This window comes from Dryobates pubescens, chromosome 2 (assembly GCF_014839835.1).
Source record: "Dryobates pubescens isolate bDryPub1 chromosome 2, bDryPub1.pri, whole genome shotgun sequence".
Lineage (NCBI taxonomy): Eukaryota > Metazoa > Chordata > Aves > Piciformes > Picidae > Dryobates > Dryobates pubescens.
The window spans coordinates 53,079,196-53,097,569 of NC_071613.1; the positions used below are offsets into that span (position 1 = coordinate 53,079,196).

An 18,374-nucleotide genomic window follows, 5' to 3' on the forward strand; every position below is an offset into this window, starting at 1 on the left:
TCTCTCTAAACTAGTCAGGCTCTTCAGGCATCTCCAAACCAATCAGGTCAGCTGAAGTTCCTGAAGTAAGAAGAGGGAAGGAAAAAAAATAGATGGAAGGCACCTGGAATACCCAACCCAGCAGCTGCCTCACTGCAGAGAGTGAGTAATAAACCAGATTGTAATCTTATCACAGTCACTTATCAGGGGCCAGTTGGAAAACTCCCCACTGCAGCAGCTGTGCCAGCTCATGCTCTGGATCCCAAAGACTTGTCTCCATCAGAATGCAGTGCAAGCATTGTCTGGGTAGTGGCTGCAGCAGCAAATGAGCTGGGAGGTGCTGGCTTCCTGTCAGGTAGCTCAGGAGCTCACATACTGTGTCTTTCCCCCCATTAACAATTGTGGGTTTCAAACCTGCTCTTGGTTTGGGTACTATTTCTGTTCCCTGCTCTGGGCCTAAGCCAGTTACCACCAAAGTTTTTGTTAGCTTTAATGGGTTTAGAACCAGATCCTTTCCCAAGTGCCTGTATCTGTCCTTGCTGATGGTTGCTGCAAGCACACAACTTTGCTGGAGCCTGGATGTGGAAGCAAGGACGACTTTCAGTGGAGAAGTGAGTGCTGTCTACTCTGAATTCACCCTCTGAGCCAGCACTTCAGAGGTTACCTCCCTCACCAACCATCACTGTCATCACTGCTGGCTCTAGCCTGTGCACATTCCAAGGTTGAAGTGTGTGGCTGTTGAAGCAGGATTGGAGCATCACTTTGCCATGGAATTTGTGCTGTGTTTCCAGAGCCCAAGCTCTGCTGTCCAGAGAAGCTGTATTTGTTTCCAAACAAAAAAAGGCTACTGGTTTGGGGTTTTGGTTTTTTCCCTTTCTCATTCTCACCAAGAGGATTAAAAAACCTTGAGAAGCTGTGATGTGTCTTTGTCTGTTTGCAGAACACACTCATGTGATAAAAGCAGGTTGGTGTCTTGTGGGGCAAGAGCATGCAGTGGGGGGGGGAATGCTCTTGGGTAAATACTAGGAAAAAACAAATTCTTTCTGGGGAAATGTTTTACATTTTCATTACTTTAAAGGCTCTTGAAGGTGTTCCTTCCTCAGGTGACCTGGCTGGTTGGCCTTTCTGAGCTTCAGATGGAATGGGATGGGATGGGAATAGGAATGGGATGGGAATAGGAATGGGATGGGAATAGGAATGGGATGGGAATAGGAATGGGATGGGAATAAGAATGGGATGGGAATAGGAATGGGATGGGAATGGAATGGGACTGGAATAGGAATGGAATAGGAATGGAGTAATCCAGGTTGAAAAAGACCTTTGAGATCATCAAGTACAACCTCCCACCCAACACCATGTAGTCAACTAAACCATGGCACCAAGTGCCTCAGCCAGGCTCTTCTTAAACATCTCCAGGGATGGGGACTCCACCACCTCCCTGGGCAGCACATTCCAATGGCCAATCTCTCTTGCTGGGAAGAACTTCTTCCTAACATCCAGCCTGAACCTCTCCTGGCACAGCTTGAGACTGTGTCCTCTTATTCTGGTGCTGCTCACCTGGGAGAAGAGACCAACCCCCACCTGGCTACAACCTCCCTTCAGGTAGCTGTAGACAGCAAGGCCTCCCCTGAGCCTCACTGACCTTGCAAACTGAAGTTGATTTGTTTCCATACATGATGCAAAACATTGCACATTTCCATCTGTTTAATGATAATTTATCTATTGCAGGATCAGCCACTTACAAAACATTTTCCCCCATTCCTCTTTTTTTTTCTCTTTTAACCTGGCCCATAGCAGCCTTTGAAGGACTCTCTGAAGTGCTTCAGTGCTGGTTGCCTGGGAGAAGAGACCAAGCCCCACCTGGCTACAACCTCCCTTCAGGGAGTTGTAGAGAGCAAGAAGGTCTCCCCTGAGCCTCCTCTTCTCCAGGCTAAGCAACCCCAGCTCCCTCAGCCTCTCCTCACAGGGCTGTGCTCCAGACCCCTCCCCAGCTTTGTTGCCCTTCTCTGGACACCTTCCAGCAACTCAACACCTTTCCTAACCTGAGGGGCCCAGGACTGGACCCAGTGATCATGTTTTATGTTAAAAATGAAAAGTCATATTTTAAGTTGAAAAATAAAGCAAGGGATCCAAGAGCTCTTAGAGCATGAACAGTGAAGAGCTCTTCTCCCAGCAGCAGCCACCTGGGTGTTAAAAAGGCCTTTACACAAGCCCCAGGGTCAGAGTTACCTCCTGGAGGAGAGGGCCTCTTTTCTTTGCCAGCTGAGCTGCAGGCTCATTGCCCTTTCTTGCTAATTATGGTGTCAGTCACAAGGGGTGCTCTGGTTCACCAACCCTCACCAAAGCTTGCCTGTAACTTTAGACACATGCAGGCAGCTGAGCTGGAAAGGTGAGACCACAGGATGGAAACTACTTTGTCACTGTAACACATAAAGCATGGTCTGAACATGAGCCAGCAGGGTGCCCAGGTGGCCAAGAAGGCCAATGGCATCCTGGCCTGCATCAGGAACAGTGTGGCCAGCAGGAGCAGGGAAGTCATTCTGCCCTGTGCTCAGTACTGGTTAGGCCACACCTTGAGTCCTGTGTCCAGTTCTGGGCCCCTCAGGTTAGGAAAGATGTTGAGTTGCTGGAAGGTGTCCAGAGAAGGGCAACAAAGCTGGGGAGGGGTCTGGGGCACAGCCCTGTGAGGAGAGGCTGAGGGAGCTGGGGTTGCTTAGCCTGCAGAAGAGGAGGCTCAGGGGAGACCTTACTGCCCTCTACAACTCCCTGAAGGGAGGTTGTAGCCAGGTGGGGGGTTGGTCTCTTCTCCCAGGCAACCAGCACCAGAACAAGAGGACACAGTCTCAAGCTGTGCCAGGGGAGGTTTGGGATGGATGTTAGGAAGAAGTTCTCCTCAGCAAGAGAGATTGGCCATTGGGATGTGCTGCCCAGGGAGGTGGTGGAGTCCCCATCCCTGGAGGTGTTTAAGAAGAGCCTGGCTGAGGCACTTGGTGCCATGGTTTAGTTGATGAGATGGTGCTGGGTGATAGGTTGGACTTGATGATCTCTGAGGTCATTTCCAAGATGGTTCATTCTGTACTCCGTTAAACATTGCCCTGCATGATCTCTGCTCCCTGTTCCAAGGTCAGCTGGAGCCTTCTGTGCCCCTCAGTTTCCATGCCTCCTGGCACTGGCACAGGGAAACTCCTCCCTACACGTGGAAGTTGCCCAGGAGCTACATGCCCATATGCATGCACACACAGAGCAGCTGCTTGGTGACAACAATGACAGCTTCTATCAGCTGCAAGAATCAGTTCTGTGTTGGCTTTTTTGTGGGATCCTGCTCTCGTGGGCTTCTCTTTGTTTCCCAAGGGAGGAACAGCATCTGGCAGTGCTTCATAGAATCACAGAATTGTCAGGGTTGGAAGGGACCTCAAGGCTCAGCCAGTCCCAACCCCCCTGCCATGGCCAGGGACACCTCACACTACAGCAGGTTGCTCACAGCCACATCCAGCCTGGCTGCAAACACCTCCAGGCATGAGGCTTCCACCACCTCCCTGGGCAACCTGTGCCAGTCTCTCACCACCCTCAGGGGGAACAACTTCTTCCTAACATCTAACCCAAATCTCCCCTTCTATAGCTTGGATTTATCCACCCCCCACCTTAGTCCTGTCCCTGCTTGGACTTGATGACCTCAGAGGTCCTTTCCAACTCAAACCATTCAGTGACTCTGTGATTCAGTGTGGACATGTGGAGATGCCCTCTGGACTCACCTCAGGCTCTGTGATCATCCTCTGGGAAAGGAAATCCTGGCCTCACCTGGAGAAAAGCCAAGAGCTGATGGTGGAGCTTGGAGCTCACCACCCAAACCCTCAATCCACATCAAACCCCAGCAGCTGCCAACTGCCTGTGGCTTGTCTCATCCATGGGCTTTACACCAGCCTCCCTTCACCTTGGCAATGGCAACTCTTGCTTTAATTCTTCTGGGCTGTGTTGGTTTTGTCTTGCAGGCAGGCTCAGGCTGCTCTCTCAGGAGCTGCACAAACACAAAGGTCTCTACCGGCGCAGGGTCTGACAGGGGAAAGCTAACAGGATTAGGAGACTGAAATTTCATGCAGCTGGCTGTTCTGCTTCACTGAGAAAGTAATCCCTCTGCTGCTAAAAAAGAACCCCACCACCACAGCAGGTTGGAAAAGCTGAGGGTTGGGCTTTTGGGAGGGGCTGGTGTCTAAAAAGAGACACAGGGATAGCCTGTAGATAAGAGGAGGCTCAGGGGAGACCTTATCATAGAACCACAGAATCAATAAGGTTGGAAAAGACCTCAGAGGTCATCAAATCCAACCTGTCACCCAACACCTCATGATGAACTAAACCATGGCTCCAAGTGCCACATCCAATCCCCTCTTGAACACCTCCAGGGATGGTGACTCCACCACCTCCCTGGGCAGCACATCCCAATGGCCAATCTCTCTTTCTATGAAGAACTTCTTCCTAACATCCAGCCTGAACCTCCCCTGGCACAGCTTGAGACTGTGTCCTCTTGTTCTGGTGCTGGTTGCCTGGGAGAAGAGACCAACCCCCACCTGGCTACAACCTCCCTTCAGGGAGTTGCAGAGAGCAAGAAGGTCTCCCCTGAGCCTCCTCTTCTGCAGGCTAAGCAACCCCAGCTCCCTCAGCCTCTCCTCACAGGGCTCCAGACCCCTCCCCAGCTTTGTTGCCCTTCTCTGGACACATTCAGGAGCCTCAATGTCCTTAAATTGAGGGGCCCAGAACTGGACACAAATTGCCCCAAACAACCCAACCAAAACCCACCCAAACCAAAACCCAACAGAGTTTTATGGAGCAATCTCTTCTGTGTTTCCATAGAACCACAGACTTGTTTAAGTTGGAAAAGACCTTTTAAGCTCATCAGGTCCAACCCTTGACCCAGCACTGCCAGGTCCCCCCTAAACCATGGCCCTCAGCATCACATCAGCATGGCTTTGAAACCCCTCCAGGGATGGGGACTCCACCACTACCCTGGGCACCCTGGGCCAGGCCTGAGAGCCCTTTTGTCCTGCTATCCAACCTAAGCCTCCCCTGGGGCAACCTGAGGCCATTTCCTCTTGTCCTACCCTTTGTTATGTAGGAGAAGGCAGCAGTCCCTACCTCGCTCCCACCTCGTTTCAGGGAGTTGTAGACAGTGAGAAGGTCTAAGCAGCCCCAGTTCCCCCAGCTGCCCTTCACCAGCCCTCTTCTCTAGGCCCTTCCCCAGCCTTGTTGCCCTTCTCTGGACCCCCTCCAGCCCCTCAATGTCCTTCTTGGAGTGAGGGTCCCCAAAACTGACCCCAGCATTCAAGGCATGGCCTCCCCAGTGCTGAGTCCGGAGGGACAATCACTGCCCTGCTCCTGCTGGCCACACCATCCCTGACACAAAGCCAGGTGCCAAACCCATCATGAGGGGCTGGCACCTTGCTGTTGAGCTGGTGATGGCAACAGTGTGTTGGTATCAGACCCCCTCAAGCACCACCTGAATCCTTAAAACATTTATTTATACAAATGTACAGCATTTACAGCACTTAAAACACTTGGGCACTGAAAAGCACCACCACATGCAGAGAGCCTACAAATAAATAGGGTGCAGCTCAGCATTTCTGGGTGCTTCATGAAGAAACCCCCCAACAGCTCCCTGGCCACACCAGCCTGGTGGCACAGGGACAATTCCAAGCCAGTTCCCTGCTAGATCTCCACCTCTTTCAAGCACCATGGCCATAATCATCCTACCACACCTGGAGGTAGCAGCTCAGTTGGACAGGGTCCTTCTGAAGAGCACAGCTGGGACACAGCCACTGGAGAGAAGGAGCAGCAAGGCATAAGAACCAGAGCCTTCTCCAGCTGCAGCAACATCATGGGCAGAGGGAAGCTGGTGGTGAGGACATCAGGAGGGGCTCCTGGTTGCAAAGCCCTGGTGAGGACGTCAGGAGGGGCTCCTGGTTGCAAAGCCCTGGTGAGGACATCAGGAGGGGCTCCTGGTTGCAAAGCCCTGGTGAGGACATCAGGAGGGGCTCCTGGTTGCAAAGCCCTGGTGAGGACATCAGGAGGGGCTCCTGGTTGCAAAGCACTGGTGAGGACATCAGGAGGGGCTCCTGGTTGCAAAGCACTGGTGAGGATGTCAGGAGGGGCTCCTGGTTGCAAAGCCCTGGTGAGGATGTCAGGAGGGGCTCCTGGTTGCAAAGCCCTGGTGAGGACGTCAGGAGGGGCTCCTGGTTGCAAAGCACTGGTGAGGACATCAGGAGGGGCTCCTGGTTGCAAAGCACTGGTGAGGACGTCAGGAGGGGCTCCTGGTTGCAAAGCCCTGGTGAGGACATCAGGAGGGGCTCCTGGTTGCAAAGCACTGGTGAGGATGTCAGGAGGGGCTCCTGGTTGCAAAGCCCTGGTGAGGACGTCAGGAGGGGCTCCTGGTTGCAAAGCACTGGTGAGGATGTCAGGAGGGGCTCCTGGTTGCAAAGCACTGGTGAGGACGTCAGGAGGGGCTCCTGGTTGCAAAGCACTGGTGAGGATGTCAGGAGGGGCTCCTGGTTGCAAAGCACTGGTGAGGATGTCAGGAGGGGCTCCTGGTTGCAAAGCACTGGTGAGGATGTCAGGAGGGGCTCCTGGTTGCAAAGCACTGGTGAGGACCAAGTGCCTCATCCAGGCTCTTCCTAAACACCTCCAGGGATGGTGACTCCAGCACCTCCCTGGGCAGCACATCCCAATGGCCAATCTCTCTTCTGGGAAGAATTTCTTCCTAACATCCAGCCTGAACCTCCCCTGGCACAGCTTGAGACTGTGTCCTCTTGTTCTGGTGCTGGTTGCCTGGGAGAAGACACCAACCCCTACCTGACTGCAACCTCCCTTCAGGCAGTTGTAGAGAGCAAGAAGGTCTCCCCTGAGCCTCACTGACCTTGCAAACTGAAGTTGATTTGTTTCCATACATGATGCAAAACATTGCACATTTCCATCTGTTTAATGATAATTTATCTATTGCAGGATCAGCCACTTACAAAACAACATTTTCCCCCATTCCTCTTTTTCTTTTCTCTTTTAACCTGGCCCATAGCAGCCTTTGAAGGACTCTCTGAAGTGCTTCAGGTCCTACTCAACACACAACAAATAAATATTGCAGCCATCGTTTCCCAGCAAAAAGCAGCAGCACAGGGGCCCCAAGGCAGAGCTGTGGCTGCTAGGAGGCCACACTCCAAAGAGAACACAGAATACAGACTCAACCAGGTTGGAAAAGACCTTTGAGATCATTGAGTCCAACCTCCCACCCAACACCATCTAATCAGCTAAACCATGGCACCAAGTGCCTCAGCCAGTCTCCTCCTAAACACCCCCAGGGATGGTGATTCCACCACCTCCCTGGGCAGCACATCCCAATGGCCAATCTCTCTTGATGGGAAGAACTTCTTCCTAACATCCAGCCTGAACCTCCCCTGGCACAGCTTGAGACTGTGTCCTCTTGTTCTGGTGCTGCTTGCCTGGGAGAAGAGACCAACCCCCACCTGGCTACAACCTCCCTTCAGGGAGTTGTAGAGAGCAAGAAGGTCTCCCCTGAGCCTCCTCTTCTGCAGGCTAAGCAACCCCAGCTCCCTCAGCCTCTCCTCACAGGGCTGTGCTCCAGACCCCTCCCCGGCTTTGTTGCCCTTCTCTGGACACCTTCCAGCAACTCAACATCTCCCCACCATGGCCAGGGATGCCTCTCAACTAGACTTGGCTGCTCCAGACCATTATCAACCTCCAAGTGGAGCAATGAACCACATCCAGAGAACCTCCTACCTTAGCATCTTCAATCTTTTCACAGACTTCTTCCTGTGCTCCAGACCCCTCCCCAGCTTTGTTGTCCTTCTCTGGACACATTCCAGCAAGGAATTTCATTAATCACAGAATGCCAGGTTGGAAGGGACCCCCCCCAAGGATCATCTGGTCAGAATTGGTTCAGGATGAATTCTCAAGCTGCAGGACTGGGTTTCCATCATACGAAAACATCTAAAGCCCCTGGGAATTGGGAACCAGTTAGGCACCAGCACCCACCAGCTCTCCAGCCCCCTTCCTTCTCCCTGCTGAGACTCAGGGACTCCATGCCCACCAGTAAAGTACCAGAAGTTACTCAGATTGAATTCTCAAGCTGTAGGGCTGGCTGCCATCCTTTGAGAATGTATAAAGCCCCAAAGCAGTGGGAATCAGGTGGCCTTGTAGGTAGCAACATCTCAACATGGACACCACCAGCTCTCCAGACCCCTTTCTCCTCCTACCTGAGGGTCAGGGACTCCATGCCCACCATGAATCCTCAAGCTGTAGGGCTGGGTTTCATCATATGAGAATGTCTAAAGCCCCAAAGCACTGTGAAGCAGTTGGCCCTGTAGGTACCAGCATCTCAACATGGACACCAGCAGCTCTGTAGGCACCAGCATCTCAGCATGGACACCACCAGCTCTGTAGGTACCAGCATCTCAACATGGACACCACCAGCTCTGTAGGTACCAGCATCTCAACATGGACACCAGCAGCTCTGTAGGTACCAGCATCTCAACATGGACACCACCAGCTCTGTAGGTACCAGCATCTCAACATGGACACCACCAGCTCTGTAGGTACCAGCATCTCAACATGGACACCACCAGCTCTGTAGGTACCATCACCTCAGCATGGACACCACCAGCTCTGTAGGTACCATCACCTCAACATGGACACCACCAGCTCTGTAGGTACCAGCATCTCAACATGGACACCAGCAGCTCTGTAGGTACCAGCATCTCAACATGGACACCACCAGCTCTGTAGGTACCAGCATCTCAGCATGGACACCAGCAGCTCTGTAGGTACCAGCATCTCAACATGGACACCACCAGCTCTGTAGGTACCATCACCTCAACATGGACACCACCAGCTCTGTAGGTACCAGCATCTCAACATGGACACCAGCAGCTCTGTAGGTACCAGCATCTCAACATGGACACCACCAGCTCTGTAGGTACCAGCATCTCAGCATGGACACCACCAGCTCTGTAGGTACCAGCACCTCAGCATCGACACCACCAGCTCTGTAGGTACCAGCATCTCAACATGGACACCACCAGCTCTGTAGGCACCAGCACCTCAACATGGACACCACCAGCTCTGTAGGTACCAGCATCTCAGCATGGACACCACCAGCTCTGTAGGTACCAGCACCTCAGCATCGACACCACCAGCTCTGTAGGTACCAGCATCTCAACATGGACACCACCAGCTCTGTAGGTACCAGCATCTCAACATGGACACCACCAGCTCTGTAGGTACCAGCATCTCAACATGGACACCACAACCTCTCCAGACCCCTTCCTCCTTCCAGCTAGGAGTCAGGGGCTCCATGCCCACCTCCTGCCCTCTTCTCACACTTCAGGAGCAGAGCTGTTAGAGTTGCTCTGGTTTGATTTAGACCACAGCAATGTTCTGCCCATCACAGTGTGCAGCATTGCATCATTGACTGCTGGTGGACAACCTCAGAGGAAGCATCTGGCCTGATCCAAACTGCTGCTGCTCCTTTGACCTCATCCTTTCCAGACACTGCTGTGCTCTCCAAGAGGGGCAGGAGGTGTGGGGAGACTGCCAAGGACATTCTGAGTCTCTGTTATTCACTGTGTGCTCTCAAAGCAGGTTAAGGAGACACTGGGGTTAGTGCTCTGCCGAGTTACAAGAAGGAAGGCTCAGGTGAGTAAGTGCTACTAGCAGCTGGCAGGGGCAGAGTACTTTTAAACAACATCTCTTCAGGGAGAAAAGACAGACATTGAAGAAGAAGGGATTCACTGCTCTCCCCTGTGGATTCTGGGCATGTTTTGCATGAGTTTCTTCAAAGAACAGCAGAGAAACGTGTGGCCACTTGACCCCTTTCAACCACCTTGGCTGCTCCCAGCCAGGGATTCATTGCCCTCAGCCATGGCTTCTGGGAAGGCTTTGCATGAGTTTCTTCAGCAAACAGGAGACAAAATGTGTGATGGTTTTACCCCATCCCCCACCCCACCCTCCCCTTCAGCTAGGTCTACATCCAGGCTCCCTTGTTCATCACCAGCACAAAATAAGGAGGGGAAACCCCAAGCTCTCCAAGACAGCTCCGAGGCGCAGGCTCCGTGGGGCGAGGTTGAAGATTCACGCAGATGGCCTCACCCAGATGGCCTCAGCTGTCCGTGACCCAGTGCTGTGACATCAACCCCAGCCAGAGACAGGCTGTGGTCAGCAGGATGGGATGTGAGAGTCTCTGTGTTTTGTTGAGGGGGGAGAGGGTTGTGAACACGGCGTCCGTTGTGTTCCGCGGCAGGGGCAGGTTGCAGATGGTCCCTTCGCAGCAGGAGGTGCAGATCTGGAAGAGAATGCCTGCTGAGCTTCCAAAACCCCCACCACTCTCACTCAGCAAAGATGGGCCCTGACCTTAAACACCAATCTCACTCCATAAAGATGGGCTCTCAACTTAAACACCAATCCCACTGAATAAAGATGGGTTCTAGCCTTAAACACCAATCTCACTCCATAAAGACGGGCTCTCAACTTAAACACCAATCCCACTGAATAAAGATGGGTTCTAACCTTAAACACCAATCCCACTGAATAAAGATGGGTTCTAACCTTAAACACCAATCCCACTGAATAAAGATGGGTTCTAGCCTTAAACACCAATCTCACTCCACAAAGATGGGTTCCAGCCTTCAATAAACACCAATCTCACTCAATAAAAATAGATTAGTTCTAACCTTAAACATCACTCTCACTCAATAAAGATGGGTTCTAACCTTAAATACCACTCTCGCTCAATAAAGATGAGTTCTAACCTTAACCACCACTCTCACTCAATAAAGATGGGTTCTAGCCTCCAAAGAACACCAATCCCACTGAATAAAGATGGGTTCTAACCTTAAACACCAATCTCTCTGAATAAAGATGGGTTGTAGCCTCCAAAGAACACCAATCCCACTGAATAAAGATGGGTTCTAACCTTAAACACCAATCTCTCTGAATAAAAATGGGTTCTAGCCTTCAAAGAACACCAATCCCACTGAATAAAGATGGGTTCTAACCTTAAACATCAATCTCTCTGAATAAAAATGGGTTCTAGCCTTAAACACCACTCTCACTCAATGAAGATGGGTTCTAGCCTTCAATGAACACCAATCCCACTGCATAAAGATGAGTTCTAGCCTTAAACCCAAATCTCACTCAATAAAGATGGGTTCTAGTCTTAAACATCACTCTCACTCAATAAAGATGGGTTCTAGCCCTAAACACCAATCCCACTCAATAAAAATGGGTTCTGGCCTTCAAAGAACACCAATCTCACTCAACAAAGAGAGTTCTAGCCTTTAACACCAATCCCACTGAGTAAAGATGGGTTCTAGCCTTAAACACTAATCCCACTCAATAAAGATGGATTCTAGCCTTCAAAGAAAACAAATTTCTCTGAATAAAGATGGGTTTTAGCCTTAAACACCAATCTCACTCAATAGAAATGGGTTCCAGCCTTCAAAGAACACTAATCCCACTCAATAAAGATGGGTTTTAGCCTTAAACACCAATCTCACTCAATAAAAATGGGTTCTAGCCTTCAATGAACACCAATCTCACTGAATAATGATGGGTTCTCACCTTAAACATCAATCTCACTGAATAAAGGTGGGTCCTAGCTTTCAATGAACACCAATCTCACTCAACAAAGATGGGTTCTAGCCTTAAACACCAATCTCACTCAATAAAGAAGGGTTCTAGCCTTCAAAGAACACCAGTCTCACTGAATAATGATGGGTTCTAACCTTACAATACCAATCTTACTCAGCCACTCTGACCCCAGCCTGTAGCTCTGCATGGGGATGTTGTGGCCAATGTGTAGAACCTGGCACTTGGATGTGTTCAATGTCATGCCCTTGGACTCTGCCCATCTGTCCAGCCTGGCAGGGTCCCTCTGCAGAGCCTTCCTATCCTCTAACAGATCAACTCCTGCCCCCAGCTTGGTGTCACCTGCAAACTTAGTGATGGTGGACTCAGTACCCTCATCCAGATCATCAGTAATGATATTGAACAGGATGGGGCCCAGCACTGATCTCTGGGGGACACTAGTCTCTGGGGGACTAGTGACTGGCTGGTCAGTGGCACCATTCACCACCCAGCTCTGGGCTCAGCCCTCCAGCCAGTTCCTAACCCAGCTCAGAGTGCTGCTGTCCAAGCCAGGGGCTGACATGATGCTGTCAGAATTCTGGTGGAGGGCAGAAGGATTCTGCTCACTTTCCAGCAGAGGAAAAAGGGGGTTTGGGGTTGGGTTTGGGGGTTTCTTTCACCCCCATACCTTGTACTCTTCATGCTTCACATAGGTGCAGCCCGTAGACAGGCAGTCCTCTAACGGCACGCAGCGCTTGGTCACCGACACACTCTCCCCAGTAGCTTTCATCATGTGTTGGCTGAAGCAGTATCTTGTGTCTAGAAAGACAGAAAACACATTTAGTAAATAAATCATCTTGATCTGCCAAATCTGAGCTTGGTGCCAGCCTAAAAGCAGCAAGGATCAGGGATTTAGCAAAGGCCAAGCCAGGCTGCCAGCAGAACGTGTTGTTCGTGAGGCAATAAAGCCCTCCAGACCTCTGTCCTATCTCTGGGCTGCTCTTAACTTCAGAGTGATAGCCCCAGCAAGCAGACTGCACTTATCACCAGAGGCTGGAGGCTCCTGGTGTGCTGCCTTGCTTCAAACTCCCTTCAAAAGGGCTGCAGCGTGCAGCTTTCCCTGGGTTTTCCAGGTTCTCCTGCTGCAAGGGGGGAAGCTCACAGTTTTCCTCCAAGGGGAGCACCCTGCATGATGGCTTTGAGCTTCTCCTAGCACCTTGGGAGAGTTTCAGTACTTAAAGGAAGCCTTGGGACAGAGGTTTTAGCAGTGTCTTCTGTGAAAGGACAGGGGTTGATGGTTCAAATTAAAAGAGGAGATTCAGACTAATGAAAAGGAAGAGACTTGCCACTCTGAGGGTGGTGAGACCCTCTCCCATCTTGCCCAGAGAGGTGGCAAATGCCCCATGCCTTGCCCTGGACCTTGCCTGGAAGTGGGAGAGTTTCTGGTGGCATTTCAGTGCTTAAAGGAAGACTTGGGGCAGAGGTTTTAGCAGTGCCTGCTGTGAAAGGACAGGGGGTGATAGTTCCAACTAAAAGAGGGAGATTCAGACTAAAGAAAAGGAAGAAGCTTGTCACCCTGAGGGGGGTGAGACCCTGTCCCAGGTTGCCCAGAGAGGTGGCAAATGCCCCATGCCTGGGACCATCCCAGGTCAGGTCGTTTGGGGCTCTGAGCAACCTGCTCTAGCTGCAGCTCCTGGCTTGCTTCCTCTTCAACAGAGCCTCAAAGCCCTCTTGCCCAGCTCCCTGCTGTGCTGAAACACAGTGATTGCTGACTCAGCAGTTACACCCCTGTGGCCACTCTTGCACTGGGTGGGTCTCTGGTTTCACCCCCAGCAATGAGAGGCTGTGGGGAACGGTGTCATGGGCAGAGCTGTGCTCCAGCCCCAAGGGATGTGGTGTCTGGGGCAGCTTAGGCACTGAGATGCTGTTCCTTGGAGGACAAGATTATAAGCTCCCTCCAGGTTAGAGGAGATAAGAAGTCCTCTGGGCTGAAGAGTTAAGGCAGATTTGGATTTCCAGCTCCTTCTCATAGCTGAAAGCTCACAAAGTAAGCATCACAGAAGGCACAGTGGGTATTGGTGCAAGCAGGCAGGAGGGCTGGAGACCATAACTAGCAGCTCTGCTCTTGGTGAACACAGCTGATGAGTTACAGATAGAACCATGGAATCACAGACACTGGAAGGCCACAAGGTCTCAGAGCCTTCTCTCCTCCAGACTGAACAGCCCCAACCCCCTCAGTCTGTCCTCATAGCAGAGCAGCTCCAGCCCTCTGCTCATCCTCATGGCCCTTCTCTGGACACCTTCCAGCACCTCCAGATCCTTCCTGTGCCAGGGACTCCAGAACTGGACACAGTGCTCCAGGTGGGGTCTCAGCAGAGCAGAGTACAGAGGGAGAATCACCTCCCTGGCCCTGCTGGCTCTGCTTCTCTTGCTGCAGCCCAGGCTCTGGTTGGCTTTCTGGGCTGCAAGTGCTCACTGCTGGCTCTTGTTGAGCTTCTCCTCCACCAGCACCCCCAAGCCCTAAAGCATGGGCATCCCCTCCCCTAAACAGCTACTAGGTACAAGCTTTGGTCTCCAGACTTGGAGACCTGGGAGGTCTGATGTGCCACAGATTCTCCATAAGCCAGCAGTGTGCCCTTGTGGCCAAAAATATTCTCCTGAGTGTGCATTAAGAAGAGTGTGGGCAGCATGCTGAGGAAGGCTCTCCTTCCCCTCTACTCTGCTCTTGAGAGGCCACATATGGCATACTGAGTCCAGTTCTGGGTTCCCCAGTTCTAGAGAGGCAGGGAACTGCTGGAGAGAGTCCAGTGGAGGCTATGAAGATACTGAGGGGCCTGGAGCATCTCTGGGGGGAGGAAAGGCTGAGAGCCCTGGGGCTGTGGAGCCTGGAGATGAGCAGCCCCAGAGGGGATCTGAGCAATGCTCAGCAAGAGCTAAAGGACCTGTGGAGGGAAAGAATGGAATGGAATGGGATGGAATGGAATGGAATGGAATGGAATGGAATGGAATGGAATGGAATGGAATGGGATGGAATGGGATGGAATGGGATGGAATGGGATGGAATGAAATGGAATGGAATGGAATGGAATGGAATGGAATAGAATAGAACAGAACAGAACAGAACACCTTCCAGTACCTCAACATCTTTCCTAACCTGAGGAGCCCAGAACTGGACACAGGAATCAAGGTGTGGCCTAAGCAGTGCTGAGCACAGGGCACAATGACCTCCCTGCTCCTGCTGGCCACACTGTTCCTGATGCAGGCCAGGATGCCATTGGCCTTCTTGGCCACCTGGGCACACTGATGGCTCCTGTTCAGCCTACTATCAACCACTACCCCCAGGTCCCTTTCTGCCTGGCTGCTCTCCAGCCACTCTGACCCCAGCCTGTAGCACTGCCTGGGGTTGCTGTGGCCAATGTGTAGAACCCTGCACAGAGGCTGGGGCCAGACTCTTGTCAGTGGTGCCCAGGGACAAGACAAGGGGCACTGGGCACAAAGTGGAACCCAGGAGGTTCCATCTGAAGGTGAGGAGAAACTTGTTTGGTGTGAGGGTGCTGGAGCCCTGGAGCAGTGTCAATCATTTCTGGTGGCTGTTACCAAGAGCAGCCCCTGGAGTCACACTTCTCTCTTGGCCAAGTGATGCAGTGGCAGCCATCCACTCCTGTCAAAACAAGGACTGCCCATGACTGTTGGTCTCATCTGATGCCACCAGCCTGATCCCTTTGCTGTTGACGTTCTGCTGATTTCACTTCAAAGCAAAGCAATTCTGGGACAGATGAAAAGCTCTGCCACAAGCTTCAAACCCAGCTGCTGTGCCCCCACAGGGCAGGGCCCTGTCTTTCTCCTTCCAAAATAAATATGTTTTTGGCTGAGGATGCTTGTCCCACACCAGACCACAGAGCTCCTGCATGGATGCTGAGCAGAGCTGCACCGTGGGAGTGGTGAGCCCTGGCAGCATCCCTCTGCCTGCTTTGCTTCAGGAGCAGTGTGGCCAGCAGGAGCAGGGAGGTCATTGTGCCCTGTGCTCAGCACTGCTTAGGCCACACCTTGAGTCCTGTGCCCAGTTCTGGGCTCCTCAGTTTAGGAAGGACCTTGAGATGCTGGAAGATGCCCCGAGAAGGGCCGTTGGATTCTGCCCATCTGTCCAGCCTGTCAAGGTCCCTCTGCAGAGCTCTTCAGGCTCCAGTGGGAATTCTGAGCCCAAAACACAAAAAAATACATGAAATATCTCAATGGCAGCTGAAAAGAGGCAGCCTGGGCTTGTGCCACGGGGGAGGGCAAGTGAACAAAGCAACTGGTCCTGCCTCAGCAGTAAAGGACACACAACCCTTAAATCCATGTCAGCCTGATTTAATTTCCAGCTGAGCCAGAGGAGGATGGGGAGGAGATGAAAGACCTAAACTTCATCCATCCAGAGAGACAGAAAAGCTTAAAGGATTACTCCTATCACTTACACATCTCTCTTGGCCAGGAGGCTTACAAGGGGGAGAGCAGCAACCACCAGCATCCCGAGGAGGCTGCCTGGGAATCATGGGAGCTCAGTGCAGTCCCGTGGGGAGGGCAGAGAGGGGTCCTTGGTGAGGTGGGGGTCAAGTTAAACACCAAAGCTTGCAGCTGGTTACCTCTTGGGCAGTAGACATCCGGCGCCCATCGGTTGCACTCGTAGTTATCCGCTGCCTTCTCGCAGGTGAAGCACTTGAACCCGTGAGGATACGGCGTGGCTGGAAAGGAAGAGGCAGTGTGCAGGTGAGGCAAGGCAGATAATCCTCTCCTGCCCTGCCTTTGGGAGGCACACAGAGGCTTTTGTTCCCCTCAGGCACGGCTTTGCCAGCAGGATACCTGTCGGCTTCAGCAGGTTGGTCCGCGTAAAAACCTCCTCTCGGCAGCAGCAGGAGCAGGGAAGGGGAAGGGGTTGTGCCCTTCTCTCGGCACACCCTGAGTGTGCTGGGCTCAGGGTTGAGGCCCCTCACTACAAGAAGGACTGGAGTGGGGACAGAGGAAGGCAACAAAGCTGGGGAAGGGTCTAGAGAGACAGCCTTGTGAGGAGCAGCTGAGGGAAGTGGAGGTGGTTAGTGTGGAGAGAAGGAGGCTGAGGGGAGACCTCACTGCTCTGAAAGGAAGTTGAGTGAGGTGGGGATTGGCCTCTTCTCCCTAGTATCAGGTGATAGAATGAGAGGAAATGGCCTGAAACTGTGCCAGGAGGTTTAGTTCAGAGATTAGGAACAATTTCTTTGCTGACAGAGTGGTCAGGCACTGGAACAGGCTGCCCAGGGAGGTGGTGGAGTCACCATCCCTGGAGGTGATCCAGAAACCTGTGGCCGTGGCACCTGGGGACATGGTTTGATGGCCATGGTGGTGGTGGGTTGATGGTTGGACTCCAGGATCTTACAGCTCTTTTCCAACCACAGCAGTTCTCTAATTCAGTGTGGGGCATGAACAGATGGACCACAAGGATGAGCAGAGGGCTGGAGCTGCTCTCCTGGGAGGACAGACTGAGGGAGTTGGGGCTGGACATTTCAGTCTGGAGAAGAGAAGGCTCTGAGGAGACCTCATTTTGACCTTCCACTATCTGAAGGGGGCTCCAAGAAAGCTGGGGAGGGACTTTTGAGGGTGTCAGGGAGTGATAGAACTGGGGGGAATGGGGAAAAAACTAGCAATGGGTAGATTGAGATTGGCTGTGAGGAAGAAGTTGTTCCCCATGAGGGTGGTGAGAGACTGGCACAGGTTGCCCAGGGAGGTGGTGGAAGCCTCATCCCTGGAGGCTGAGGGTACTCCAGGTGTGGTCTCACCAACATCCTATTTACACACCCACTTGGTGTGGTGAGTTCCTGGGTTTACCTTTGCTCAGCTCCCACCTCCCCCTGCTGCTCCTGCTGGCGTCACACAGGTCTCTCCCTCGTCCTTACCCCCACGCCGCGGCCGCCCGTGGCTTTGCAGCCCGTGTGGAGGTGGCTTACTGGAAGGGTGGAGGTAGACAATGTCCTTCACACTGAAGTCCCTGGGCTGCACGGCTGGCAGGCAGCTGGCCAGCAGGCTCAGCAGCAGCACTGGTGCCAGCGTGGGCTGCGAGGCCATCACCGGGCCAGGACCTCCTCATGCGGCGGCCGAAGAACTCACCTGGGTGAGAGCAGAGAACAAGGGAGAGCAGAGTGAACCCCTGAGGAGCTTGGCCACCAGCAGCCCGACACGATCACAGGATGCTAGGGGTCAGAAGGGACCTCTGGAGATCACAGTGTCACACCCTGAGATAGGACAAGGAGCAATGGATAGAAAGAGAAGGGCAACAAAGCTGGGGAGGGGTCTGGAGCACAGCCCTGTGAGGAGAGGCTGAGGGAGCTGGGGTTGCTTAGCCTGCAGAAGAGGAGGCTCAGGGGAGACCTTCTTCCTCTCTATAACTGCCTGAAGGGAGATTGCAGCCAGGTGGGGGTTGGTCTCTTCTCCCAGGCAACCATTGATGGAACAAGAGGACAAAGTCTCAAGCTGTGCCAGGGGAGGTTTAGGCTGGATGCTAGGAAGAAATTCTTCCCAGCAAGAGAGATTGGCCATTGGGATGTGCTGCCCAGGGAGGTGGTGGAGTCCCCATCCCTGGAGGTGTTTAGGAAGAGCCTGGATGAGGCACTGGGTGCCATGGTTTAGTTGCTGAGATGGTGTTGGGTGATAGGTTGGACTTGATGATCTCTGAGGTTTTTTCCAACCTGGTCTGGTCTAGTCTGTTCTGTTCTGTTCTATTCTATTCTATTCTATTCTATTCTATTCTACCTATGAAGACCATCAAG

At 52.5% G+C, this 18,374-nt stretch overlaps 1 protein-coding gene across 2 annotated transcripts in view; it reads right to left on the reverse strand.

The window, feature by feature from the left end:
• Positions 1 to 9,996: 9,996 nt before the first annotated feature.
• The window catches only part of LYPD6 (LY6/PLAUR domain containing 6), a 43,728-nt gene continuing 35,350 nt past the window's right edge, over positions 9,997 to 18,374 (reverse strand). The window contains exons 2-5 of one of the 2 annotated variants that reach the window (XM_054168923.1): positions 17,556 to 17,715; positions 16,221 to 16,319; positions 12,287 to 12,417; positions 9,997 to 10,315 (exon numbers count right to left, since the gene is read on the reverse strand). In XM_054168923.1, the coding sequence (XP_054024898.1) occupies positions 10,133 to 10,315; positions 12,287 to 12,417; positions 16,221 to 16,319; positions 17,556 to 17,673 (531 nt within the window). In that variant the 5' untranslated portion in view covers positions 17,674 to 17,715 and the 3' untranslated portion in view covers positions 9,997 to 10,132. The remainder of the gene's footprint in view (positions 10,316 to 12,286; positions 12,418 to 16,220; positions 16,320 to 17,555; positions 17,716 to 18,374) is intronic. The other variant, XM_054168916.1, reaches the window with a different exon arrangement.